Source organism: Falco biarmicus, chromosome 3 (assembly GCF_023638135.1).
Source record: "Falco biarmicus isolate bFalBia1 chromosome 3, bFalBia1.pri, whole genome shotgun sequence".
Taxonomy (NCBI): domain Eukaryota; kingdom Metazoa; phylum Chordata; class Aves; order Falconiformes; family Falconidae; genus Falco; species Falco biarmicus.
Genome location: NC_079290.1, coordinates 75,027,434 through 75,054,219, shown reverse-complemented (window position 1 = coordinate 75,054,219; position 26,786 = coordinate 75,027,434). Strand labels below are relative to the sequence as shown.

General features: G+C 40.9%; 1 protein-coding gene across 1 annotated transcript in view; it reads right to left on the bottom strand.

Moving 5' to 3' along the window:
• Window positions 1–14,592: 14,592 nt before the first annotated feature.
• The window catches only part of CLPTM1L (CLPTM1 like), a 30,901-nt gene continuing 18,707 nt past the window's right edge, over window positions 14,593–26,786 (bottom strand). The window contains exons 10-17 of the mRNA XM_056332792.1: window positions 25,573–25,638; window positions 24,416–24,466; window positions 23,690–23,772; window positions 21,874–21,908; window positions 21,527–21,582; window positions 21,401–21,445; window positions 18,031–18,146; window positions 14,593–16,875 (exon numbers count right to left, since the gene is read on the bottom strand). Coding sequence (XP_056188767.1) covers window positions 16,797–16,875; window positions 18,031–18,146; window positions 21,401–21,445; window positions 21,527–21,582; window positions 21,874–21,908; window positions 23,690–23,772; window positions 24,416–24,466; window positions 25,573–25,638 — 531 coding nt within the window. The 3' untranslated portion in view covers window positions 14,593–16,796. The remainder of the gene's footprint in view (window positions 16,876–18,030; window positions 18,147–21,400; window positions 21,446–21,526; window positions 21,583–21,873; window positions 21,909–23,689; window positions 23,773–24,415; window positions 24,467–25,572; window positions 25,639–26,786) is intronic.

Sequence of the window (26,786 nt, the reverse complement as noted above, 5' to 3'; positions counted from 1 at the left end):
AGTCCTGCCTTTGAAAACTCCTTGCGTTATGGTGATCTGGTTGATACATTCTACTTGAATTTCCAAAAACCTTTGCAAGGAGATGTTATCAATAATATTAAAAAAAAAAAAAAACCAAACATACAGATATATTATTGTTGAAAGATAAGAGATAGAGGTAGGGATAAATGGTCAGTTCTTTCGGCTGAGGAAGATCCCCACCAGAGTTCCACATTAGTCTGCACTGTGTAACTTTCATAAATGGCCCAGAAGTACTGTAAATAAGCAGTAAGTGGCAAGATTTGCTGATGGGATGAAGTTATTCAAAGCAGCAATGACACAACCAGACTGGAAAATTGCAGAAGAACTTTACAAGACTGAATGATCGAGCAGTTACATGCCAGATGAAATTTAATGTTGATAAATCAAGTATGGCACAGAGGTGAAATGCATTCCTACCTTCATATTTAAAACGGTGGGTTTTGAGCTGATTAGTACCACTCAGGAGAGTGAGACACCAAGGTTACATGAAAGAAGAAGAAGGAGGAGAAGGAGAAGAAGAACTTTCAAAAACCTGAAACTATGTTCAAACAGAAAAGTAAAAAACTTACTATTTTGTTGAATAATTTTCCAAAGCTGAAAGAAACATCAAACACCAGAAGCGGGACATCTTGCCAGGAGGTTCATAATGCTCAAGTAGAGAAGGAACACTTAGGGCAATCGTGGCAACAATGAGAAAGTTACATGAGGAACTTAAGGGGCATCCTGTGTCAAATCTTTGCACACAGCTTGATCTGTCTCAAGCTCAAGTACTACAATTTGTGTTGTTCAAGAAAGAGAGGGGGAAAAAATGTTCACAGTGAGTCTCCATGATGCGATGGTATTTACCAGTGAGTTTCAAGGAACTTACTGACTGAACAACTACCTATATCATGCCAGAATGTTATAATATCAGTGATGAAAATATATTACATGACACTAAGGATCCTAAAGGAGATCATGGGGATGATGACTTTGCAGTAAGTCTGACTCTGCTGTGGAGGTTAACTAACTCCATCGATAGAGATTGGATTTAGTGGACGCGTTGATAACTGCGGCATATTGGAGGTGTCAACATGGTATTTGCTGAGGATGAGGTTATATGGCATGGGATATCCTTTCAGACAGTTCAGGTCAGCTGTCCTGGCTGTGTCCCCTCCCAACTTCTTGTCCACCCGTCTATTCATTGTGGGGGCAGAGTGTGAAAAAAAAGATCTTGATGCTGTACAAGCACTGCTTAGCTATAACGGTGGTGTCTTGTCAACACTTAGTCACAGATCCAAAGCACAGCACCATACAGGCTGCTATGAAGAAAGGTAACTGCCCTAGCCAGGGCCAGTACAGTGTCAGAGTAAAACCCCTTAATGATCCATCATGTCCATCAGTCTGAGTCATCACTGACTAGGGCAGAGGTCCTCAAACTATGGCCCGTGGGATGGATACAGCCCCCCAGGGTCCTCAATCCGGCCCCTGGTGTTTACAGACCCCCCCGCTGGGGGTTGGGGGGGGAAACCAAGCAGCCGCAGATGGCTGCCTGCCACTGCATCCGCGCACCGGCCCCCTGTTTAAAAAGTTTGAGGACCCTTGGACTAGGGGATCTTCAGCCAATGTGGATGATCTAGGTCCCAGTCTCACCCTGAGGCTGCTGCTTGAGCTAGATACATACAGTCATGTGCTGTTAATCAAGGACATCCCTCCAGTTTAACCAGATACGCAGTGTAAGCCCTTTTTAGGGCATCCATCACCTGTCACAGCTTTTATCTACTGTGGAATTAAGTCTGTTCTGACACTGACTTGCTTTCTTCTCTGCTGGGCTGCATCTGCAGCCTTGGTTTTCTTTACAGTGATGTTGGTAACTGGAGGTGCCGTTTGTTTCACTGTCCAGCTTCCTCAGTTACAGAGCTCATCCTGCAGCGGGGCATGCAGTGGGGGGGAACAAGCCCTTTCTAGCACTATTATTATGCAGTTACCAGACTTACATGGCTCTGGCTCTTCCCACGTGTCTCTATCAAAATTCTCTGGATCAGGACTGCCTAAGAGTTGCAGTGGTCTTTTTTTCCACCTTTTAACTGCTTTTCCCAGGCCACTGTGTGTTTCTTGCATTGTGTGTGATGGTCCCTGAATGGCATGTCTCTCTTCTCACACCAGCTTCATCCTTTCTCTTTGATTCAGCTTCTCTGTACTTGCCTGTTGCTCCTTAAAACAGGTGTTTAGCCCTTCCTTCTCCTACATTTGCCTCCTCAAAGTCATGGTCTTTATTGCATCAGACACACCCTGCACCGGTCAAACTTTGAACTTTTCAATTCTGTTTAATCAATGTTCAGTGTTGTTTTTCACCCCTCAGTCCCAGTATTTCTTACACAAACTCTTTGATCCTTTTCTCAGCCTCTTGGCTGACGGCCAGCCATGCCCAAGCGCATCATACTTTGCTCTTCCTCATGTTTCACACCGCCTTTCAGTATTTGAGTGTGAAGGGAAATTCATTTTCTGTGTGTGCTGGTTTTGGCAGGGATAGAGTTGAATTTCTTCAGGGTAGCTTGTATGGAGGGCTATGCTTTGTATTTGCTGGAAACAGTGTTGATAATACACTAACGTTTGGTCCCTGCTGAGCAGCTCACACAGAGCCAAGGGCTTTCCTGCTCCTCACCCACCCACCAGCGAGCAGGCTGGGGGGGCACTAGAAGCTGGGGGGGACACAGCCGGGACAGCTGACCCCAGCTGACCAAAGGGATATCCCGTACCACATGGTGTCACGCTTGGCATATGAAGCTGGGGGGTCGGGGGGAGGTTGGCAGGAGAGGCCACTGCTCAGGGACTGGCTGGGCATCAGTTGGTTGGTGGTGAGCGGTTGTTTTCATTTGCATCACTTGTCTTTCTTGGGTTTTATTTTCCTCTCTCCTTGTTATAATTTTCTCTTCTTACAATTTTATTTTTTAAACTATTACACTGGTTTTGTCTCAACCCACAAGTTTCTTCCACACTTTTACCCTCCCAATTCTACCCCCATCCCATTGGGGAGGGGGAGCGAACAAGCGCCTGTGTGGTGCTAAATTGCCAGCTGGGATTAAATCATGGCACCATGGGTTTAGTCCTTACCAAATTACTACGTTCTGCAAGCTCATACTGCGTTGATGCGTCTCTGTTCATGCAGATGAGACTCGCAAACACACTCATTCCTTCTGGCACAGATTTCTTCATAGCCCAGGTGTGGTCTGCCCAGTTGCACTACTTCAGTGCTGGAGATGCCTGCATCATTCACCCCTTTGCATCTAAATTTACTCTGCCTAGCTGCAGCATCCATGACCTTGTTACACACGAAAGGTAGAGCAGAAAACATGTGCACTGTTAGCTCCCAAAAATTTTTTACTCAATGCTTTACACCTCACTGGGTTATGTTTTTACTCACTCAATACTTTACACCTCTCTGGGTTATTTTTTTACTATGTGATTGCAGTCTACAGTAGCAAAAGTTTAATTGAAAAAGCAGTGTTCTTCCTGTACCGAAGGGGTAGGGAACCTGGTGGCAGTGAAGAGACAGTGTTGATCTGATGTAGCATCCTTACATGGGGTTAATGCTGGAGCATTCTCTCCCTATTATAACTACTTTGCTGTTCTTGTAGGGGGCTCTTTAACTGTCTTTGGATTGTCACTATCTACAGGAGTTTTTCCAGATGGACTTTTTGTTACATTTTTGCATCCAGAACCTTGTTCTACCTGGCTCCTTGGACGGCATTCCCCTGTGACCATTAACCGACCATTTGCACTTCATGCATCTATCCCTGGGTGGTGAGAACTCTGCTCCCAGTCCTGTGCTTGCACGCCTGGAGCCTGCTATGTAAGATACAGTAAGTGTAACTCAGCTTTAATATCCTAACACTTAAATCCGAGCTCACAAACCCACAGCATGGTGTTACCAGAAGTGTAGTAGTGCAGTAATAGTAGTGTATAATACCAATAATAAACTGCAATAATAACTGTGCTAGGAAGGGCTTGTTCCCCCACACCATGTAATGTAAAGCAAGTCCTGCCCCTGTGGCGGTGGGATGAGAGTCCACATGCACTAAACCTTAGCAGCGTACAGAAATGGTCCAGTGGTAGCAAAACTCAGCATGCTGAAGAATCTAATTCTGCTCCTATAAACAAAGCACTTTTCTTAGCACTTACTCTTGGCCTTGGTGGACCTAGGTATTACTATCTCACTTCAAAGATGATCCATTCTGATAATAAATTTTCAGCTTGACCCTAAAAAAAGAAAAAAAGTTGGAAGTTGGCAACTCTATTAGAGAAGAGGGTATCCTTTCAGATCTCGTCGAGTCCTTTGGAGCTGTGCCCCAGTACTGTGATGCCAGGATACAGTCCCAAGAAAGAACTATGGAACTACAGTTAACCTGGGAAAAAGATGCTGGGGAAGAATAATCTGAAAGAAGCAAAATACATGATCCTGCTGGTCGCTGAATACAAGAACAGTTCCTGCAGTTGGTCAGATCTTCAGCAGAATGAAATACCTGTTTTGTGTATGAACTAAATTAGCCTTTGTCACTGGAGGCTTTCAAAGATTGTGCTTCCTTTAGAAATATAGAGATCAGCTGAAAAGAGTAGCTTTTTAAAAAATATTGTTGCAGACAGAGTGGCTGTAGCTGATTAGCAAAGGTATTAGGAGAAAAAAACCCAACTTGAACTAGGAATGTGTGTTGTTTCAAGCCAACCTGGATTTTGTAAACCTGGGGGTCTCAGATTACTGTCAGAGGATGATGCAATCTGAAAATTGTATGAGGCCACAGAGAATGCCTGCTGTGTTCCAAGGATAATGGACTCAAGGCCTGTGATTGGGATTTTTCAGATTCCTAGTTCACACATTCCTAGTTCAAGTTGGGTTTTTTTCTCCTACATACCTTTGAAACAACCTCTGGGATGGCAGAGAGGGTGAGGCTAGCCAGTCCTTTCCGAAGGAAGTTGATGAAGGGTTTGTTGGTTTTACCAAATGAAACACTGCTTATACCTTTCTGTTCTCATGGTCAGCACTAGGCAAATGAAACACATGCTTGTAATGGAAACCAAACAACAGATGGAGCAAGAGCTGAGAATTTCAGTATAGGAAATGTAAATTGCTAAATCTAGTTGGAAAAGTAGAGGCTATACTGATAATAGTGAAGAACATAGAACTCTGCTGCAGACAGAAGCTACGTAGTTGTGATTCTGAAGTATATGCTCAAAGGCTTGTTATAAATTGAGACCACAATAGATCATAATCCAATTAAAATTTTTATTAATTATAGCAAGTAGAATATGAGCAAAAACAGCGCTGGACGACAGGGGAGTCTGCGCTCCGCCAACTGCCGTCCTGAGCAGTTCAAACAGTCCCTTTTTATACCTTTTTTTTTTACTTTCGTGTTCATGAAGTAGTGGAGGGTGTTGACCCTTCATTCATATGCACAAGCGGCATCCTGGACACCTGGCGGTTATCTTATCTTTTGTTGCCTAATCTTTACATTGGGCTTAACATAAATCTTAATAAACAATACCCTATTCCATAGTTTCTTACAATCCCCCCTTTTTTTCTTTTTATCCTATTATTGTTTATTAGACGCTGCTTTCATTCTCAGCACTGCGAACAAACCTTTTTCCACAATCCCAACATTTATCATAACACTCACAAGGTAATACCTCACAATTACAATAGGCATAGTTTTCACGTGGCATAACGCATTCGCAACAATCTTCATCCTCATTAATAGATACACTCTTATATTTTGCCCTAGACCTCGTAGTTAAAATAAGCAATTTAGCTATGTCAAACCGTTCTCTAATAAAGTGTAGCGTAATATACAAGGCCCAAATATAAGTCCCAGAATCAACATAATAAGTGGTCCTGCTAAAGCAGACAACAAAGTGGTTAGCCAAGGTGAGATATTAAACCAGTTTTCATACCATGACCTGCCCGCCTCACGATCTTTCTTACGTTGATCTAACCTTTTCCGGAGTTCAGACATGGTGTCCTGGACTACTCCAGTCCTGGGGAAGTTCGGCCATTGTTGCCTTAGTGTCCCATTGTTCTGGTTCTTTTCTCCACAGTTTGTTCCTCCTCTGCCTTGCCCGTCGACTCGGTTGCTTCGAGCCACGGGGTGTACCATCTTCTCGGCAGCAAGGGAATTCTTCAGGAGAACGGCTGCTTCGGGCTTTCTGCCTGTTTACATAGGCTTCCCACTTTGCAGCTTTAATTGCCACCCACATTGTTCCCATTTGTCCGAGTAAATTTGAGTTTCAGTTCTTTTTTATCTGGGTTACTTTCCACGAAGTTGCAGGGGCTTTCTTAATCCGGGTATGGTGAATCCAAGAATTCTGTCCCTCAACCTTGATTGCAGTGTAGGTGGTGAGTAGGACTTGAAAAGGTCCGGTCCACTGTGGTTCCAGGGTTTTATCTGCAAAACACTTAATGTATACATGGTCTCCTGGTTGTATATCGTGAACAGGTCCATCCAGACCCCTACTGCGTGTTCCCATCACATGCTTCTCAATTCTTATCAATTGTTTGTTTAGTGCCACCATATAGGAAGTCATTGTTTCTTCACCAATCTGTGAAGACATCCCCTTTTGTACCCCATAGGGTCGTCCATATAAAATTTCAAATGGGCTAAGCCCCTCTTTTGCTCTCGGTCTAGTTCGAATTCGTGTAAGAGCTAATGGCAAAGACTGGGGCCAAGTTAGATTTGTTTCTTGGCCTAACTTGACAATCTGTTGTTTGATTAGATGATTCATCTTTTCCACCTGGCCACTCGATTGTGGTCGGTATGGGGTATGTAATTGCCAATCTATTCCTAGATGGTGGCTGATCTGTTGTACTATTCTGGACACAAAATGTGGTCCTCTATCCAAGGACATTACTGCTGGGACTCCAAACCTAGGTATTATCTCTTGGAGTAGTATTTTGGTCACTTCCCGGGCTTTAGCAGTTCTGCACGGGAAGGCTTCTGGCCAACCTGAAAAGGTATCTGCTAGTACCAACAAATATCGATACCCCCCTTTTCAAGGAAGTTCCGAGAAATCGATCTGCCAATGTTGCCCTAGAACATTCCCTCTGCTAATGTTCCCTAGTTTTATTTTATTTGCTGTATTGGGATTATTGCGTAAACACATTTCACATTGCTGAGTCACCTGTTTTATTACAGTATACAAGTTTCGCCCTTTCAATTTCTGATTTAGACTTTTATATATATAAAGTATCAGCTCCCCAATGCGTCTCATTAATAATAGGGCTGTGGTCCATATTAAATTGGATGGTACCACTAACCAACCATCCCTTAAATAAGTCCACTTACTTAATTTTATTTTATAATTCATGTCCTGAATTACCTTTAAGTTTTCTTTAGAATAGTTTGGCTCTTGATCTGTACTTACAGTTTGGATTTTATCGTCTGGTATTAAGGATAATTCCTCCTTTCCTACCTCCTCTGTTACTCATCTGGCCTCATGGTCGGCCAGGCAGTTTCCAATTTCCAAATCAGTGCCTCTATGGGCCACCTTATGTTCTTCCTTCCTGGATGATCCTCTTATAACAGAGGGGGCCATTCCTCACATCAAGGTCTGGCATGGCACATGTTCCCACCGCTCAACGCCTACTGGGTTGCAGCCAGCAGCGGAGCTCAAGATTCTTCTTGGTGGCAAACACAGAGGCCAACCCAGTCTTGCCCTTGACTATGGTAGGAGGCACCTGACCAACCTTATTCCTTGTACTTCATTGTCAATGCAGTTTCATCTGCACATCCCATAACAAGTCACTGTCATGGCAAAACACACAGATTTACATTAGTAGAACTACTACAGAGTGTATTTTATTTCAGTTTTTCTGCCAATATCCCCACAGCCTTGCTGACCAAGGGATATTGTTTTTATCTGAACTGGGCAAGCCTCCCCCTTATCATTTTTACTGTAACAGGTAAAGCATTTTTCACCTTTCCTGGAATTTATTTTCAGATACACCTGGTTAAAAATTTCTTTTACTTCAGGGAGGTCCTCTTTTCCTCTTTTCTGTTGAATTAAAGATAAGCTCAATATTTCAATTACTTGATCGTATTTAACTTTTAATTTCATTTCCCCTTCTTTAAACATCTAGATGTTCTAATAAATCTCATGCCAACAAAGATTTTAGTGAATTTGGCATTCTTATTTGTTTTTTTTTTTTTTTTTTTTACTTTGTACTTTAAAGGTTTCAGGATGTTTTCCTGGTGGCCAGCAGCTCCCACAACTGTAACAAATTTATTTATTTATTTATTTTTTTACTGAAGTTTAACAAGTAAGTTGGTTTTGTATTCACTGAAATTCCACCTCATACCCATTCCCTGCCCTAGAGGGGCCGTTACCGGTCCTGTTGTACTGCAAATGCTGCAGCAATCGGGGTGACATTGTCAGGTCCTTCTGCTCAATTGTCAGCAACAGCAACCCCCTCCTCCTCCCCAGCAGAAGGGTTCGGGGCAGGAGATGCTCTTCCTGCTCTGCAGGTTACACAAGCCTGCCTCTGCTACAGCACTTCTGTTTTAACTCTTTCTGACCCTGAATGCAAATCTGCTACTTGTTGCTTTAAGTCTGTGTTATTACATACCATGCCTTCGCAGGCAAACAGAAAACATCCTGCCATGCATCCCAGCATGATTCAGTCGCACCTTCGAGGGGGTACGGGGGTTTGTACAAACTCACCCCAACACTTACACACACACACACACACACGCCTCAGGTTTTACATACATCAGTACAAGTTTTTATATCTTACAACGTGTTTCATTCTGGTTGCTCCACAGAAGGAACCGCAACCTGAACTTTTTAACACAAAAATTTCAACAAGAACATCTTTCTAGTTTAGGTCTCAGTTTTTTCCTATCCTTTTCTAGAGCCACAATCAAAGATCAGGTGATGTTAATCCCACACTCTTTCTAGTGCTAGTACCATAGGATCCCGAGGGGGTACTAATCCACAGTCCTTTTGCCACTCAGGTTTGTCCTGGAGGACAAAGAACATGTCTGCATATGATACTTCATCCCATTTTCCCTCTGTCCTCAGAAACAACATTAATTGCAGGAGAGTGTTATAATCTAACGTTCCTCCCTCCTGAGGCCATTTCGCATCACTCTCCAATTTATACAAAGGCCACCACTGATTACAATATTTAACCAATTTCCTTCTATTTTTGGTACCACCATGTCCTACAATATCACTCCAATGTTTTAATATACAACCCAAGGGCGATTTTTCACAGGGCTTACTCCTTCCATTTCCCATTTTGCAATTTTAATTACTTTGTTTTTTCTTTTTTTCAGGCCGCCTTAGCCACCCAAGGTCAGAAACGCCCAAGGTCAGCTTCTTACTCGTTTTGCACTCAAACGCCTGTCTCAAGCACTCTTGCACTCACACTCAGTCAAAATAATTAAGCTATACACGGAAAATCAAAATGCGCATCTCAATCACACCATTCACACTCTCCGGGCAGCCCGCAGTCACACAAGCAGTATGTTATACGGTACCGTGCACTTATGTACAAACTCTTAGGAACACTAACAGTGCACAAAGTATGCATTTCAATGAACAATTGCCAAAAAAGCAAACAACAAACAAAAACCAATTTTTCCTGGTCTTAAGCAGAGTGTTAAGTTTTCCGCTATTTGCCACGAATTACCAGAATGTTAATATTTTTCAACATACATTTCATAACTCCGAGTTTTGAACATATAACAAGACAACACATAGAACAAACAAGACACAGAGCACTATTTCAGTTGTTACATTCCAGGAATTCCCCAATTCTTAAGACAACCTAAAGGAAGTTTTTAGCTTCCTCTTTTTCCTACGCAAAAGTTTCCCTTTTACTTTTGCTGTGAGGTCCCTCTTGTTCCTGTGAGATTCCGCCTTATTCCGTCCCGCCCCCCGCTTTCCGTCACGAGGCCTCCGGGCTTTTAGGAATGGCAGTCACCTCGGGTTTGCTCGATCTGCCCTCAGGATCGCTAGCGGCCACCCCTTGGTCAGCAAACCCCCTCCCAAGGTACCTTTCCTCCTGGGGACTACGCTGCGCGCCGGACGTCTCCGTGCGTCTCACCAGCCGCCCCGTTACTAAACATACCGTTTTATCCGTGGATCCAGGGGTTTCTCTCCTGCTCCCGGGTGAACAGCTGAGAAGAGGAGGCTCCTCCGAGGAAATCTCCCGGGGCGCGCCTAGGAGCGTCCGCTCCGCAGCTGGTCCCTCAGCCGAGCAGAAATCCTCCTGGCTGGCTCGCCAAACTGACGTGCGGAATTAGACTCTATAACTCGAAAGTTATAAAGTAGGTATGTTTATTGCGCGCAGATGCACGGGGGATCGCTCCTCCACAAGCGTGCATGCCCGAAATGATGAACCATCTCACATTTATACAATAAAACAAATGAATATTCAATTAACGCCTATAGATATTTGTTACCTAAACCCCGCTTTGTATGTTAATTAGCTGATCAGTCCTTTGCCTGGAATGTGGTGGTCTTGCAGGTTTGTAGGTGATTCATGTCCTTGTGACCATGCGATCTTCTCCGGCAAGGAGACTTAGCACTCCCTCCCTCTAGATAGCATTGGAGTATCTCTCATCCTTTTCTCATTCTCTTTTAAATAGCCCCTTTGTTAGAGGAAGAAGGGCAGGCGTCTCTTCAAAACTGTAGTTGTCTCCTCAGAGCTGTGTGCCTATGTGACCAGACATCGCACCCATGACCAGTCACCATACCCACATTCCTTGAGCAGACATATACAATCACAATCGATGTCCATTGTCGCCATTTCACACTATTTCTCCATATCACTGTTAGCTCTTGATTTTTTATTTTAATTTCTAATTGCAATTCAACAATTAAATCTCGTCCTAACAGATTAAATTCTGCTTCAGGGACAAGCAAGAGTTCACCCATTCCAAATTTATTTTCAGTTTCGAATACCACATTTTTGATTTTGCTTACTTTAAAGGGTTCTCCTTTTGCCCCAATTACTTGTACTTTTTCAGGGGAAACTTTACATCCCTCAGGTATTTGCTTAATAGTTGATTTCTCAGCCCCAGTGTCTACTAAAAAGGTGAACTCTTGTTTATGGGGACCTATTTTTAATTTTATCAAGGGCTCATGATGACTCCGGTCCCCTAAGATATAGAGCCCCTGACTCTCCTATTTGCCACAAACTGAGTTTTTAGGAGCGCTTACCCTAAAGGGTCGTCTGGATTTACCCCAGAGTACAGCTGAAGGGCTTTCCTCAGTCGTTCCAGCCACTCAGTAGGGCTTTCATCTTTCTTTTGCATTTCATTAAATGCTTTATTGATATTCTGGCCACGGGGTACTGCTTCCCTAATCCCCTGAATTACTATAGTTCTCAGGTCCTGCATATGAGTTCTATGCACTGGATCCTGATTATCCCAATTAGGTCTTTGGAGTGGCCATTTAATATCTGCTTGGGGTTCCTAGGCATGCTGAGCATCCCACAGTCTCATTCCTGCTCGTCATCATATCTCTTTCCTCGGTAGTAAATAATTGACCAAGGATAGATTACATCTCATCCCAAGTATAAAGGTTTGGTCCCAAAAAATTGATTTAATCTTTCTGCCACTCCGAGTGGGTCCTCAATTAAGTTTCCCATCTCGATTCTTTTAAAATCTCGTAGGTCAGCCGAGTTTAGGGGTACGGAAATATATCCGATCACAGGTTGAGGTCCCCCCATGGGTATTTCCCTTAGGGGGTACATCTGAGCTGCCCCTTTCTGACTTCTAGTTATGCGTCTAGGAAGAGGGGGAGACCCTTGTTCCGACTCTGGTGGGGGAGTGGGCGCTCTGGGGACCTCTGCGGGAGCAGGAGGAGGAATGTAAGGAGGGGGGGTTAGAAGGGTTTCGTCCAACTCTTCCTGCTTTTTCTTTTGTTTAGTTTTTATTTCATTCAGTGGGTAAAGTCTAGCTCCCGGTCTTTCTAGCCACACTTCCGCATATCGACTCTCCTCCGGGTTAAGGGGTTTTTTATTATTAACCCAGAGGTTTAATTGCTGTCTTACCCAATCTTCTTCTGACCCATAGACTGGCCAAAAGACATTTTTAGAAATTTTCTTCCCTCCCCATATCTTAGTACAATATTCTATCATCTTCTGCTTATCTTTCCCTAGAGTTCCAGGGAAATATCTCCAATTGTCTAAGATATATGCCAGAGGGGTATTCTTAGGTACAATGGGTACCCTTCCCATGGGAGTCGAAGGCTTGCTGCCCTTCGCCCCCATCTTCTGGAATATCCACAAACATACACTCACTCGTTATATTCCAGGAAACCCAATCCCGCCTGAACGGCAAACCCGCGAACAAATTCGCAATATACTTACGCGTCCTGCGTCTTCGTCCGGACTCCCGTGCACAGAATTTTTATGGGATTTTACCGGTTTCTCCTTTGCTCACTATTCTAGAATTTAGGTTCGTCGGTAAGGTTGGAGTAAGCTGTTGGTCGCGGGGCCGCGAAATGTCGCGGGGCGCCTCCCCGGAGGACCAAAGCCCACCGTTCCTTATCCGAGTCACAGCACCAGAATTGTTATAAATTGAGACCACAATAGATCATAATCCAATTAAAATTTTTATTAATTATAGCAAGTAGAATATGAGCAAAAACAGCGCTGGACGACAGGGGAGTCTGCGCTCCGCCAACTGCCGTCCTGAGCAGTTCAAACAGTCCCTTTTTATACCTTTTTTTTTTACTTTCGTGTTCATGAAGTAGTGGAGGTGTTGACCCTTCATTCATATGCACAAGCGGCATCCTGGACACCTGGCGGTTATCTTATCTTTTGTTGCCTAATCTTTACATTGGGCTTAACATAAATCTTAATAAACAATACCCTATTCCATAGTTTCTTACAGGCTCTTGCTTCAGTGGCCAGGTGGCTAGCTGGACCACCGCATGCAGACGAACCGTAGCAATGAAACATCCACTTTGCTTTAGGCTGCTTGACACAGACTAACCTATGGCTAAGACTGCTAGAGGCAAATAACACCTAATAAAGAGGTTCAGAGTGAACTCCAAAATAAGAGTGAGATAGCCCATTAGTCTTTGCAGGCGTGCAAGACTAGGAGGAGAAGAAATCATGATAAAAGCAACCATAAAAGAGCTCTGTCTTAAGTTAATGAGGATTGTGGAGCTACAGTTGAGTAAGGAGAACGTTAAGAGGCCAGAAACTGAGGCCGGTACATACTATACCCAAAACAGCTTGCAAGAAGCTTTATGGGTACCGTATGGCAAGGACTAAAAGGACAGAGTCCTCCTGCTAAACAGAAGGTGGAGGGGGCGGGCAAGAAGCGATCATGTTCTTTTAACCAAACATAGGCAGAAAATATGACCCAGAAATCCCCACGATCTTTGGGGAACCCAATATTAAAAGGAACAGTAAGAAAGAACTGCATAAAGGAAAAGCTGGAGCAAGGTGATTAGTTCCAGATATCCTTAAGGAGCAGGGGCATTTAACACAGATGGATGAAAACAACAGGAGTCATCACAGTTCCCCCCACTGTACCAAGAGGAGATTCTTAAATGTGTCTGTAACCACTGGAAAAGTGCACTGATCCTCACAGATACAGGACCAAACCTCTCCTAGTGTAAGAGCAGAAGCAGTTTTACTGTCATCGGGCATCTGGGAAACTTGGGCTCTTTCTGGCTTTATTTCTCAACTCCTATTGCTAGATTTACTTACTCAAGAGGATTTTACACAGGACTATTAGGAAAGCCCAAATAGTCTGTAAGGTGGGGGAATTACCTGTCTTAATGCTTCTGGCACCAACTTGTAGATGACACTTACTGGAGTGTAATGCCTTATTGAGAGGGAACACATACCGGTGCTGTGTCTACGTATCCTCAACATAAACAGCACCTGCTGTAGCAGCAACAGAAGCAGAGCAGACTTCTTGAGCTCTACTGACAAGAGAAAAACTGACTGTGCTGCTGCCCACTTTGTGATTACTGAGTTAGCCCTACAGCTCCAGGGGAAAAAGCCCTAAGGGCAGGAGGTGATCTCTTGGAGGACAATCAGCAGCAGGTGAAGCTGAGCAGGAAATAGCACATTATGGAACTGGAAGAACTGTGCAGGAGTACAGCGCCATCTCCATAACAAAGCCAAGAGGCACTAAGCCAAGGTCACATACACCCCCAGAAAGAGTCAAGTCAGCTGCCTTTCTTCACTTAAGGTCCTTAAAAAGCCACAGTTGCCATGGTATTATACACCAGTAAGTACTGTGCAAGAGTATCTTCCAGAAGCGTATGGTGATTTTCTGAATTAACTCTAAACCAGAACCACCCCCAACCCCAAACAGCTGCCATCCTTTAACTTCCACAGCTATTACAAGCCTAATGAATATAAGAATGCAAGATGGTCACCTAGTTGCTTATCACAGTAAAGTTTCACCCTTCTAGTAGGATCAAGTTGCTCAACAGATCACAGATACTGATAATCCAGCATGAGTTGCAATACATTCAGTGAAATTTTATGTATGTTTTTCTTCTGCATTAACCACATACAGAACCATGTTTTTGTTTTAAGCTGATGCCACTTCCACAACTAGAAAGTTAAATAATTTCATTTAATATCTCAAAAATTAGACTACTTACATAGTTTTTCACCACCTTTCCTTTCCACAACAAAAGGTAACTCTCTATCCCATATGCCAAGTCTTTTATTTGGAAATGGAATGCATAAAACAATGACTTGAACAGGAAAGTCTTGCTCATTTTAAAGACTTAAAACGTTCTAATTTTATAATTTTTTATGACTACTGTAAAGTATATTATGAGGTCATTGTCATCAGAAATGCAAGACAGAAGACCAATAAACTCACAGTAGGTAAAGGTGCAACAGTGATTTTTCAACAGCTACATACAAAAATGAGTGATTAAACATTAGAAATACCTGAATATGGTATCCCGGACTTCCAGAAGTTACTCTAGAAGCAGCAATGACTTGGTTGTTTTGAAATGGCACAAAAAGGGAATGTGCTATATGCATTATTTAAATCAGGAAAAAATTTCACACACTTAACATTTATCTATTATTATGAAATAGAAGTCCCAAATTAGTTTGCCTACCAGCAAAGAGCTCCTTCCAAACAAATCTAAAACAGGTACAAGATATAGCAGATGCAATCCCAGTTTTGCATAGACTTATTTATATATGTTTAATGCTAAAATCAATAGTCCTCCTTAGTTAAAATTAACAGTGTAAAGAGACCTTAACATGAAAATGAGTTAAATATTCACTTCAAGACTCCTTTCCATTGCCAGTAGCTTGTAAGGAGAACTTAAGAGTAAAAGAAAGCCTGTGACAAAAGATGTTGGGCACATTTCTGTATCTTTTTGGGACCCAGGTATTTATATGTTTACACTTCTGCAGTATCAGAACTGGGTAAAATCTACTTAATGAAGTAGTTACAGACTACAGAAGTAGATCTGTGTTCTTCAGGGTTATTCAGTTAAGTGTTTTCAATCAATGACAAACTGAAGTTAAATAGCATTGCACAAACAGCATGCAATTTAATAAAGAAACTGAAGAATCACTAGGGTTTATTTGTAAACTGACCAAAGCAAAGCTAGAATTGGAAACTAGAATTCTGTCTTTTGGACTTTTTAATTGCATTTTATTTACTGCTGGAAGGAATGCACTCTGTATTTAAAAAACTAGAACCATAGTTTCTAGATATAGCTGTGAAGTTTGGATTTGTATGCAAGGATCAACCTAATTATTTTTACTAACTTGGAAGAAACAAATTAAAATACCTCCCTTAATGAACTGTTTCCATGCAATATGGATTTTAAATTGTGTGAGAAGAAGATACCTGTTCTTCACCAGGCTGATTTTTTTCCTATGTATCCAGGTAGTTTGTTGAACCTGTATTGTATTTGAGCAAAATCGCTCCACTTTAATGATGTGTGTTTCATCTTATAAATAGAATGGGGCAGGGAGGGAGAGGGGAAAGATCAAGGATACTCCCTTTGAAACATGAGAGAATTGGCCTAGTAGGTCACTGGGGTACCACACAGTGAAGAATTTAATGCAGGATTTATATAATCTTGGGTATATATTGAAAGAACTCACGTTACAGTTTTTTCACATATTTGTTCAGTTTAAGACAACTGAAACCCTCTGCCATGCTATGGGCTAAGAAGGTAAAGAATTTGAATTTTAACAACCCCATATCTCATCCTGTATTTCCAACATTTTTTTTAAGCTATGAACTTCAATGCCCACATACAACTTACAACTTTAATCACAATTTCTAGATTTCTCTTTATCTCCATTATCAAACAAGAATGATTTTTAATTAGCATATAATCCAATACGATACATTTTATTTTTGACAGCCTCCAGTTTGGCAATAATGTGTAATTCTGCTGCAAGACACTGGGCTTGTTTTTTCACTTTTCATAGCCTAGTGGCACAGGTACCACACTTCCAGTTAGTGAGTTGTCTTAAAAACATACTTAGTTATTAATTACAATGGTCAGGACACTTAGGTTTTCACTGAAGTTTAAATGCAGGAAGTTTATTTCATGATATCTGGCAGACTGTGGACCTTGGGAGGACAAAAGAGGATCTTGAAACAGGAGGATATCAAAACTAGATTTTGGCAATATAGAAGATTTATTGTCCATGTAGTTCTGTCATAAGCTTTAAAAATACTCTTATTAAATAAGTTTTTCCTTCCTTAAGACCAGATAATACATGAAAGCCAGTAAGAGTCCAGGGGTCAGAATCTTCTGCAATTCTTACTTATTCTCTATGAGCTTTTTTTTTTTGGCTTTTCTTCGTAAGATTCTCCATACTCATTCACTCTGCTCTTATCCACAGGATAAAGCCTGGCAGAAAAAAAAAATAAATTACTAGTTACAATACTGTCTGCTATCTGAAGGAATTAAGCAGTTCTGTGCTACTTAAAAGTGCACTTCTTAACCAGTTGTTGCATAACAGAGCCTCTTAAGAGATTTATTAGCCAGCTCCTCTAAAGCTTGGCTGGAGTATTGCTCAAGCAATCCAGAACACCTCTCAGACCTGAAAACAGCGCCCAGCCCCTATCAGAAGCTGTTGAGCTGTTAACTTCTAGAATACTTTGGCAGGGGGTGTATTTTACTACACTTGTGTGATTGTATAAAGCCAAACCTGAAGTCTGCATTTAGTATTAATGATTAGATATACAAGTCCATGTATTCTGGTATAACATGAACTTGTCTTAAAATTCTTACTTGCTCCACACAAATATTTATTCTTGGGAACAAACCCACACTTTCTATAGCTTCACTTACAAACAGTATTCCAACGATTATAGCCTTCTTCCCAATCTGATTTTGGTTACTTAAAGAATCTGAAACTCACCAGATACTCTATTTACAAGAGAACCTGGTAACTTGTATTTGGAAACTAGATAAAGAAGAGACCAGAGCAGGGCAATCCCTCACCAGAAAACATCCTTTGCTAGTGCCTTGCAGAGAAAGTTGGAAAGCATGCCTCAGATACTGAGCACATGCCCCTCAGCAAGGGTTAGAAGCCCAGAACTCCTAAGTGGATTTGTGAATACAAGCTTAAGAATTACTCTCCTTTACCTTACTTCAGGTATTCATGTCTCGGGTTAATTTTTTTTGTAACTTGCAATGTGAAACTATTTGCTGAAAAGGAGGACTGCTGTTTTGGAGAGTGAGAAGGGGTAATTAGAAAATCCTGTGAGTGCTGCGAAAAGAGGATTTTACTGACTACCCTCTTACCATGCTAAAAAGGATCCAGCAATAGTCAGTTATGGGAAAATGCTTTTGCTCCTCTTATTTGTATTGACATCTCCTTTCCAGGATCCCCCTGCTCACCGTTCCCTTCACTAGGCATCTATAAAACTACCATTATCCAGACCACACTATATATTACCATAGTATGAAAATTCCCGAACTATTTTGTAGTTCTTTACAGCTGTAAGACTGCAATCATCTACAGCATTGTAAAAACTTGAATGAATAATAAAGGCATACCATCTTTGGTAAAGATAGACCAGGAACACAACATCATCCCTGAAGCACGCCAGCCTATGAGATGTTGGCATAGTGATGATAAAAGCAAATATATCATCAATAAAGGTGTTAAATGCCTACAAATAGAAGAAAAGCATACTTCAGTTGGCTGTGAAAAAAGGAAGTAATCTGTCATACAAAGCTACAGGAAACAGGCTTCCACAACTGTATTTTTCAGTAAGAATGCAGACTACTTCCACATTTATAACAATACTTAAGGGTTATGCTGAAAAACTAATTAATGCACACTTTAACGCAGTTTTTAATGAAAACCATACTGTCTACTACAGACCACACTATTATAGTTAGAAGTAAAAAGAAAGTCAGAGTAAGTCAGGTAAGTGATAGTATTGTCAAGAGAGGGGGAAAAATATGGATTCAACTTCAGTTAAATCTTTAAAAGAAACTGAAAAAACCCCTTGAATTCGTTCATTACTCAAATTATTTAAGATTTACAAAATATCAGTTCACTTTCATTTTCTGGGGGAATTTGAAATCTGTGTAAAAACTTGTTAATTTACTGCTCTTAAGAACATCTTTAAATATTTTCAGTGCTCCCCTGGAAGTAATCATCTATTCCTTACTGGAGACATAATTTTCTACACATTTCCACTCAACTAGGCATACTATAGGTTTTGTTTCTGAAGCAATAACGAAGTATTTCCTCACAACTTTTTCCTGAGCGAGAAAGTTTAAATTCCCAGACATCTGCTGGGAAAGCAACGCAAACAGGCTCCAGGCATGCAAAGGCAACAATATTTTGTCAGCGAAAGTAAAGAAAGTAAACAGTAGGGCAACTCTTCTGAATCTGGCTCTAACCTACAGGGAGGATGAAAATCAACTCTTACAGTGTGCACCAGCTCTGTTACTCATATGGTGCAATGAACTGTTTCAACTCACTAGAAACTGCAGGAAACACATCCAGCAAAGAATATTCACTATTGGGTTAACAAACTGGGTCAGTAACACAGCTTCTCCTTTCAATAGTAGCAAGCTGTGCATTAATGCATACAAGGGGAAAACGATGTATTGTCTAAGTGCAGGAGGACTTACTCTTCAAAATGAATCAATGTTTATATGATAAAGCCTCAGCAGAAGATGGGGGTGTTGGACGCGAGAGAGCTCTAATTAGTCACAACCGGAAAGCTTTCTGGCAAGTCAAAACAAATTCATCAGTCCAAAGTGATCAAAGAATACAGATGGCACTTCTCAAGCCTGTGCAAAGAAGGTCTGTCAAGGAACAAAAAAACCCCAAAACCTTGGCCAAGTTGGAAAAGGCAGCCTTTCCAACTCAACACCCAACTGAGTGATCCTACAATGATCAAAGGCACTTAGGCAGTCTTCATAAGCCATTGAAACTGAATGCATCAAGCCAGCTCATCCAACAATATTTAGTCTAGCTAGTTCTCTTTCGAGTTTACCTCATTTGAAGGTACTCTTCATAAAAATATAAAGGGCATAAACGTAAAGACTACAGAAACTGTAAAGTTAGAACAGTCTTATTTTTTGCTAATGTCTTCCAAAAGAGGAAAGAGTTCAAAATAAGGAAAAAACCAAAGGTCTCTGAAACAAATGCAGAGGAGACCACAGACTATTCTTTCCACTCTTCAAAGTGCAGAAGAAAGCAAGCAACTTTACTTTTTCCTAGCGGATATTTAAATTACCCACTCCAAAGCCCAGTAATTTAAACATAATTGAAAACATCATGTACTTCTTCCTAAATAAACACAAGCCTTTGTTGTGGGTAGCCTCTGGCACCTTAACACGAACCATAAATGCTCTGTAAGAAAAGGCTGTTCAGCAAGAGAATTCTACTGCTTTCAAAGGTTACTTGCTTGAATAGTCTCGCTGTGTTACCTAGCTGATATCTCTGCTCAGTTATTGTATTTTGCTGCTGAAGTAAAAATCATTAAATTACTTCACTAATGTACCTTGTACTCCCCTCTGTTAAGAAACATGCTAATTTGCCTAGTATGTCTGAAACACTAGATGTTTGGTTTTATCTTTGACTGTATTTTCATATCAAATACTGTTTACCTGCTATTCTGTTATCAGTTATATTTCAATCTGTTTTCCTAGATGACCCCTGATTCCTTAAAAATGTTAAGGCAGCAGAAAGTTGGGCTGTTGCTGTAGCGTCACAGAAATGGAAAAGCTATGAAAGGCACTTCAAATTTTAAGATTTTAGTTCTTTTGTCCCAGATCATCCATTCAGAATTGGACACTATGTCTTGAGCAGTTTTTAACACTGTTTCTTTTAAAGTACTGATGTTCTGGAGAATTACAATACATGGACACAGTGAGTGCAAATAGAAGAAAAAAGGGCGCATGTCGGTGGCGTCAAGGTCTTGATGATCCCAGCACATCCAGCCAGGGTTTCTCAGGACACAAAGATCAGGAAAACAAAGGACAGTACAAAAATCCTAATGACTCAGGTGGGAAAGGATGGAGTCAAAACACTATCAGCTCTTTAGGGGTACAAGAACAAAACAAACATGTAATTGCCAATTGAGGAAGACTATAGGAGACAGGAACTCAACAGTGGGTGCCCCCTGTCCTCCACATCAACACAAGGAATCCTGACTGCGATACTTGGGTACATCCATTTCGGTGCCTGCATATCACACAAACCACTTGAACACACAAGTGGGTGCTTTTGGGTATGCAGGTATCAAAGTGTTAGTAACTTGATTTTGTTTCTACATAAACTCCCCTTCCCCTCCTCCAAGGTCTGGTATTAAGCTTTGCTACAGCATCGCATTACTTCCTACAAGGTCAGTATAGGCAGTGGGGACACCACAGTGCAGCTCCTCCTCCAGCATTTAACAACCCACCACACATTTGTCACTACACTGCCCAGAAGCTCAGAATTTACCACCCCAGAACAGAATAATGTGTATATTACTTCAGTCTCTGCTCTGGTAGCTCCTGGAACCTGCCAAAATAAGGTCTCAGTGCTCCTACCTGTTTCTTGAGAACTATCCTTTGCTAATTTAATCTCCCACTTCCTAAAATAATGCATTAAATTGAAACTGATTAATTTATTTACAGGACCAACATTTGTACCCACACAAGACAGCTGACAGTACAGAAAGCAGTACCATCATCAAAACTAGGATGCAAGTTTTCTCCATTATATGGAAGTCATTAAGGAAAAATGGAAATCAATGTTTTTTGGTTTGTCTTTTTTAAAGGATAGTTGCAAACAAGTTTAGTTCTTAAAAAAAAAAAAGAGCACTGTCATCTTTAAGCTACATATCACGAAACCTTTTCTTACAGAAAATTATTTCCAAAATGACTGCATCAATCTTTAAATTAGACGTTTACTTACTTTGTATGTGAAAGCCTTCCACGGTAAGTGCGCAACAGATTTCATCTAGGAATAAAAATATCAATTTGTAATACAGTCTGGAAGAAGAGACTAGAAAAGTAATCTTTTATTGCTTTTCAATCTTACCTTGTAGTTTACAAACAGCTGGGGCAGCATAAACAGGAATCCAAAAGCATACACTCCTGAAGATAAAACATGGAAAACTTACAGACAAATGCACAACAGAAGTACATCATACAACTACACTTTCACAATTAGAGATTTACATTCGTTTTTCTAAAGAGAGAAGATGCATCTATTCCTTTTGTTCACTTTGCATTGATTCTTCTCCCTTTCTCAGTCACTGTGATAATTTTGGAACCTACAGTCAAGTTACTGTTCTGTTGATCCAGCTGATAGCAGTTAATTTTCTACTTTTGACTCTTGGCCTCCATTTGAACAAATACAAATAGAAAAAACCGGAAGGGACTCACCATTGACAAAACTGTTAATCAACCAGGAGTACCAGCTACAAAGAAAGATGACAGTCCAGTTATTTTTTCACCTCAGCCAAAAATATATACCTTTAATACATCCTCTACATGACGGTATGCTGACTACTCCAAGAAATGGCCAAGTACTTTATGGAAGTACTAAACACCTTGCATCCTCCCTTAATTAGGAAGGGCTCCACAGAAGGTGGTTTAAGCAAGTGATGCTTATCAGTCCATACAAGAAGTTTGGAGAGCTTTATGAACTTCTTTTATAATTTTTCAGAATGTTCTAAGACTTCTGCACCATTGACGACATCAGATAATACTGCGCGCTGAACCCTGACTGTATTAAGGCTTGCAAAGGTAACAGTGTATTCCAAATACTAAAGAGACAGTACGGCACTGTAAAGGTCTTACCAAATTTCAAACAACAAACACCATTCAATGCAAACCACTACAGTGGGCACTTACTCTTCCCAGATGTTCAATGGAGCACAATCTTAGCACAGTAATAGTAGTACTACAGAGAGCGGTCAAATTCCGTATTTCTTGCAATAGTAAGAACAGCTAATAACCGTAATGCTCAGGTTACATCATTTAAAATTAAACTTGCACTGCTGTGTTAGTGACATGTTAATACAACATTACAGCTGTAGCAGCACTTCGCTAATCCACAAGCATCTAAAAAATGCATCAGAAAATGCCTGCAAGATTAAAGGATAATCCACTGTTAAGATTACTTTTGTCACATTTCCCTACAAACAGATTTAAAAATTATAAAAATTCCGTGATATGAAATTTCTCCCTTTCTTAAGCTACAGCTCATGGAACACCTGGCAGATAGTATTTTGCAGTACTTCATAAATTAAAGAATTTTGTGAGAAAGGCCGAATATTTAAGTGCTGTATATTTGCTAGCTCCTTACTAAGACAAGAACCTTTTGAAAAAAACTTCTAATAGCCCAGAAATTGCCCAAGTGTCTAGTACAAGTGCTACAGCTCATGTATGCAGCAACAGTAGTTCTTTCTGATGTTATTTTAAGCTACTGCTTGCTCTCCCTCCCATCCTTTTTGGGCCTAAAGACTATATATATATATAAAAAAAAGTCTACATGGCTGGCCATCACCATGGTTGTGTTTCCAGATTTTTTCCTACAACAGTCTGATGGCCACATCAGAGAGATGCTTGCATCTCTCCAGTACAAAATGAACTAGCTGTACTGTTTTGAGTGAAAACGGACAAGAGTTTCACCTTTTCATGGAATACTGAGTCCAGCTCTTGCTGAAGTATCAATATGTTGCAGCAAGTCCATGGCTCTAAAGGAACAGAGTCCTTTCCTACAAACGTGCTTGCTTGCTTGTCATCCTAGCTATCGTATTTAGGAGCAAAGGAACCTCTTGGTCAGAGCAAAGAATTTTCGTACAGTTTTTGCGTATTCCTGTTACTGGACAGGTTCAACCGCTGAGTTCCTCTCATCTCTCCTGCCACCTTACCAATTCTCTTAACATCAATGGCAGCTTTCTTCCTCCTCTTCTGATTGACAGCTTACTCATGTATGCAAGCTATTTTATTCTGTACCACAGTAATACCAGGTTACTTGTGAAATACAACACCTTGTAGCTTACAAGATGCTAAAAAAACAGCTAGACTCTTCAGCTTTAGATCCTATTGAACAAGGAAGTTTCTGGTTCCTGGCTTATGAATCAAACAAACTAAAGTAACTGGTTTCCATAACCCATCACCTCCAATTAATTAATATAGAAAAAAATGAGGAATGTTTCAATTCTGTACAAAACCATTTATAAATTTACAGTACCTTTTGTATTTGACATTCATCAAGGAGTAACCTGCACCTCCAATACACAGCGGATAGAGCAAATATGACAAGTATTTCATAGCCTAATAGACAAGGAAAATAGTTCAGTAATTCACATTTTATATACAGCAGGCTTTTCACGACAGTAACTAGAAGACAGATGCACAATTTTTTCCTGGAAATTTTTTCCTTCTCCTAAACGCATGCTATTATTTCCAGTACGCTTCCAGTTCTAGAGAAGGTGGTGAAAATTCCAACACCCAGTTCAGACAACCAAGCACCTTAGAGCATAGGCACCAAGAGGCAGCACGAAGATCAGAGTCCAAGAGTAGTTCTCTACTTAATACCAATGTTGCCACCTATGTTCAACTCCTTTCAGAAATCAGGAAGCACATGAACATTCCTCCAGCATAAATAACAGGTACCAATACAAATGTTCAAATTTGTGAATGCAAACTTTAAAAGATATTTCTCTCAGATAAATCACCTGCAATTCTGCTTCTCAGAGAAATGTTTCAACCAGATTCAGCTAAGAAAACAACTTTCATGGTTTCATTTCATGAATTATCAGAATGTATCTTCACTATATGATCCACACGATGATGATTCACTTAACAGCTAAGAGAACACGGAAAACGTTTGTTGCAACAAAAAGAGTGAAACAAGTCAGGCAGCAGGCCACATACATAGACTTTATAGATCAGAAGTCACAGGATTCCCTCTTACCTGGGTATCATACTCCTCAGTTTTCTTTTCAGAGTCATTGTATGTACCAAACTGCAATACATATGAAAGGTATAATCAAGTCAAAACTGGGGGGAAAAGCACTTGCTGTCCAACTCCCTAAACAGAGATTCAAATTGCTAACTAAACTGCTTAGACATTAAGCTAGGTAACAGTTCAAAGTTCTTACAATCTTCTATACAAGAATGTCTTACAAAGGTCCTGTGCAGCCTGCTAAATACAGGGTAGACAAAAAGTTTAATTTTTCCCTTCGTATTTTACACCAAACATCCAGGACTTCTTTGCTTTAGAAAATGCTGTTGAGACAGCAGTGTTCACAAAGCAAAAGCAAAGTCAAGTGCCTAATGATTTGGCAGATAAAGTCATTAAAAACCATAACCCTTTTCATGCATGAAGAGGTCAGTTATGGATTATCTCCACATCTCCAGAAATTATGACTGCTTAAGCATACTTCCTTGGATACCGGCAAAGGAACAACCACAGCTATCAGCTACTCAGGATGCATATACTTCAAGCAGCATAAAACCCCAGAACTTCTTCTGAAATCAACACTGAAGATTAGATAACTGTTTTGCCTACCAACAAGAGAAACTTTCAATGTAGATTGTACTTTACAAAGATTACACTCATGTAAAAAAGAAAAGTTAACTTCAATCCCTGTTGCCACTGCACATCCTACAGTCTCAGGACTTAATTTTTTTCCAGAGGATTTGCCAAAGACTGTCCTGCCCCCAGAATATGTCACACCTACTAGTTCCACAACAGAGAAGTTATGCCTACAGCTTCACGAAAAATTCAGTTTACTTCAAATCACCGTGTCAGTGAAGAGTGCCTTTCTAACACAGTGGCAGGAGCACAGTCCCACCTGTTAAGATTCAGTTCAGCAGGACTGACAAAGGCCTTCTGGTTTCTTGCACCATAAATACATAGAAATAGCTTCTTCTACAGAACTGAAGAAACCAGTAAGTTTGAAAACGCTCATCCAGCTTTTGGATTAAGCCATCCATAGGGAAGATGTACGTAGGACATGTTTATAGTTTTTTTAATCTTAATTTCCCTAAAAGCCAAATAGCACAGTAACCTGGAAACAGATGGACAACTCAAGAGTGTCATCATTAACAGGTCAGTGTCTACTATACCTGAATTTTGGGTCTCAAGCCTTGCCACTTGATGGTCATTTTCAAAGCTTTCTTTACTTTCCAGAGCTATAATTAACAAAAACAAAATGTGCACATAAGATTAGCCAAAGGAACATCTTCTGCAGGATTCAGATAATCAGAATCAAGACCTCAGAATATCTATTTTAAGCACCCACTGCATAAAGCAGCAACAGCCTGATTGCAGCACACCGCCTGCATCTCTACACAAACCAAATGCTGTGTCACCAGACAAGTACAACACTGAAAGCCTGCACTATTAAGTGTCCGTATCAGATGATGTACTTTAAGTGAAATAATGTAGTCCTTCCAGGACATCTGAGTTGCAGTGCTTAGGTGGGCATTAGCTACTCAGCAGCATGCACCCCAGGTGAGGCATTTAGAAAATTCTCCAGTAACCACCTGGAGTTTTCACATGCCTTTCAAGTCAGCTGGGGTCTGCAAAATGAAGGTGCCTCCAAACCCCTAACAGTGATTAAGTGGGCACTTACATGGTCATTACAGTTCAGTAGCGGGCTACAAGCAAGCTTCAGTGAATCCGCTGAATTGTTTGACTACTTACGGTTCAGCTGTGAGAACCGGACCTTAACTAACCTAAGGTTCGGTTCACATGAAAATTTACTCGCATACCTACCCTGCTATACAGACTCAACAACTTAATGCAGTAAGCTCACCAGGAGAGCTACGCTCCATCAAGCTTTTTATGGACAAGGTTGGTTTGTTCGTTTAACTTTAGATACACCAATATTCTCTTGTCACCCATCCCATCTTCCAAACAAAAAAGGGCAATATGGTAAAGACAATCCTTTACTGTCAGCTTTGATGTGAGTATTACTTATCACATAAACAAGTTCACTATTAATACTGCATGAGAAACAGGTGTTAAGAAGTTGTAAAAAAGCTCTTCCTAGCAGACAAATTCCTTTGAGATGTATAGTCCGTATGTTCATTCAAACCTTGAGACAACCACGTTATCTCACCATCATTTGAGAGGAGAGATATATTACTTCAACAGAACCTACAGAACATTTCCCTTCAACTTAAATGCCCCACACAGTGTTCCTATATGAGCCTTTCAACCCAGTTCCCCCAGCCTGCAATCCAAAAAGCAACACACTGGAAAATAAGGCACATGAGAAAGACAGTAGAAGCCAGTCATAGGAACTACAGATCTTGGAGGGATCTATTTCACAGAT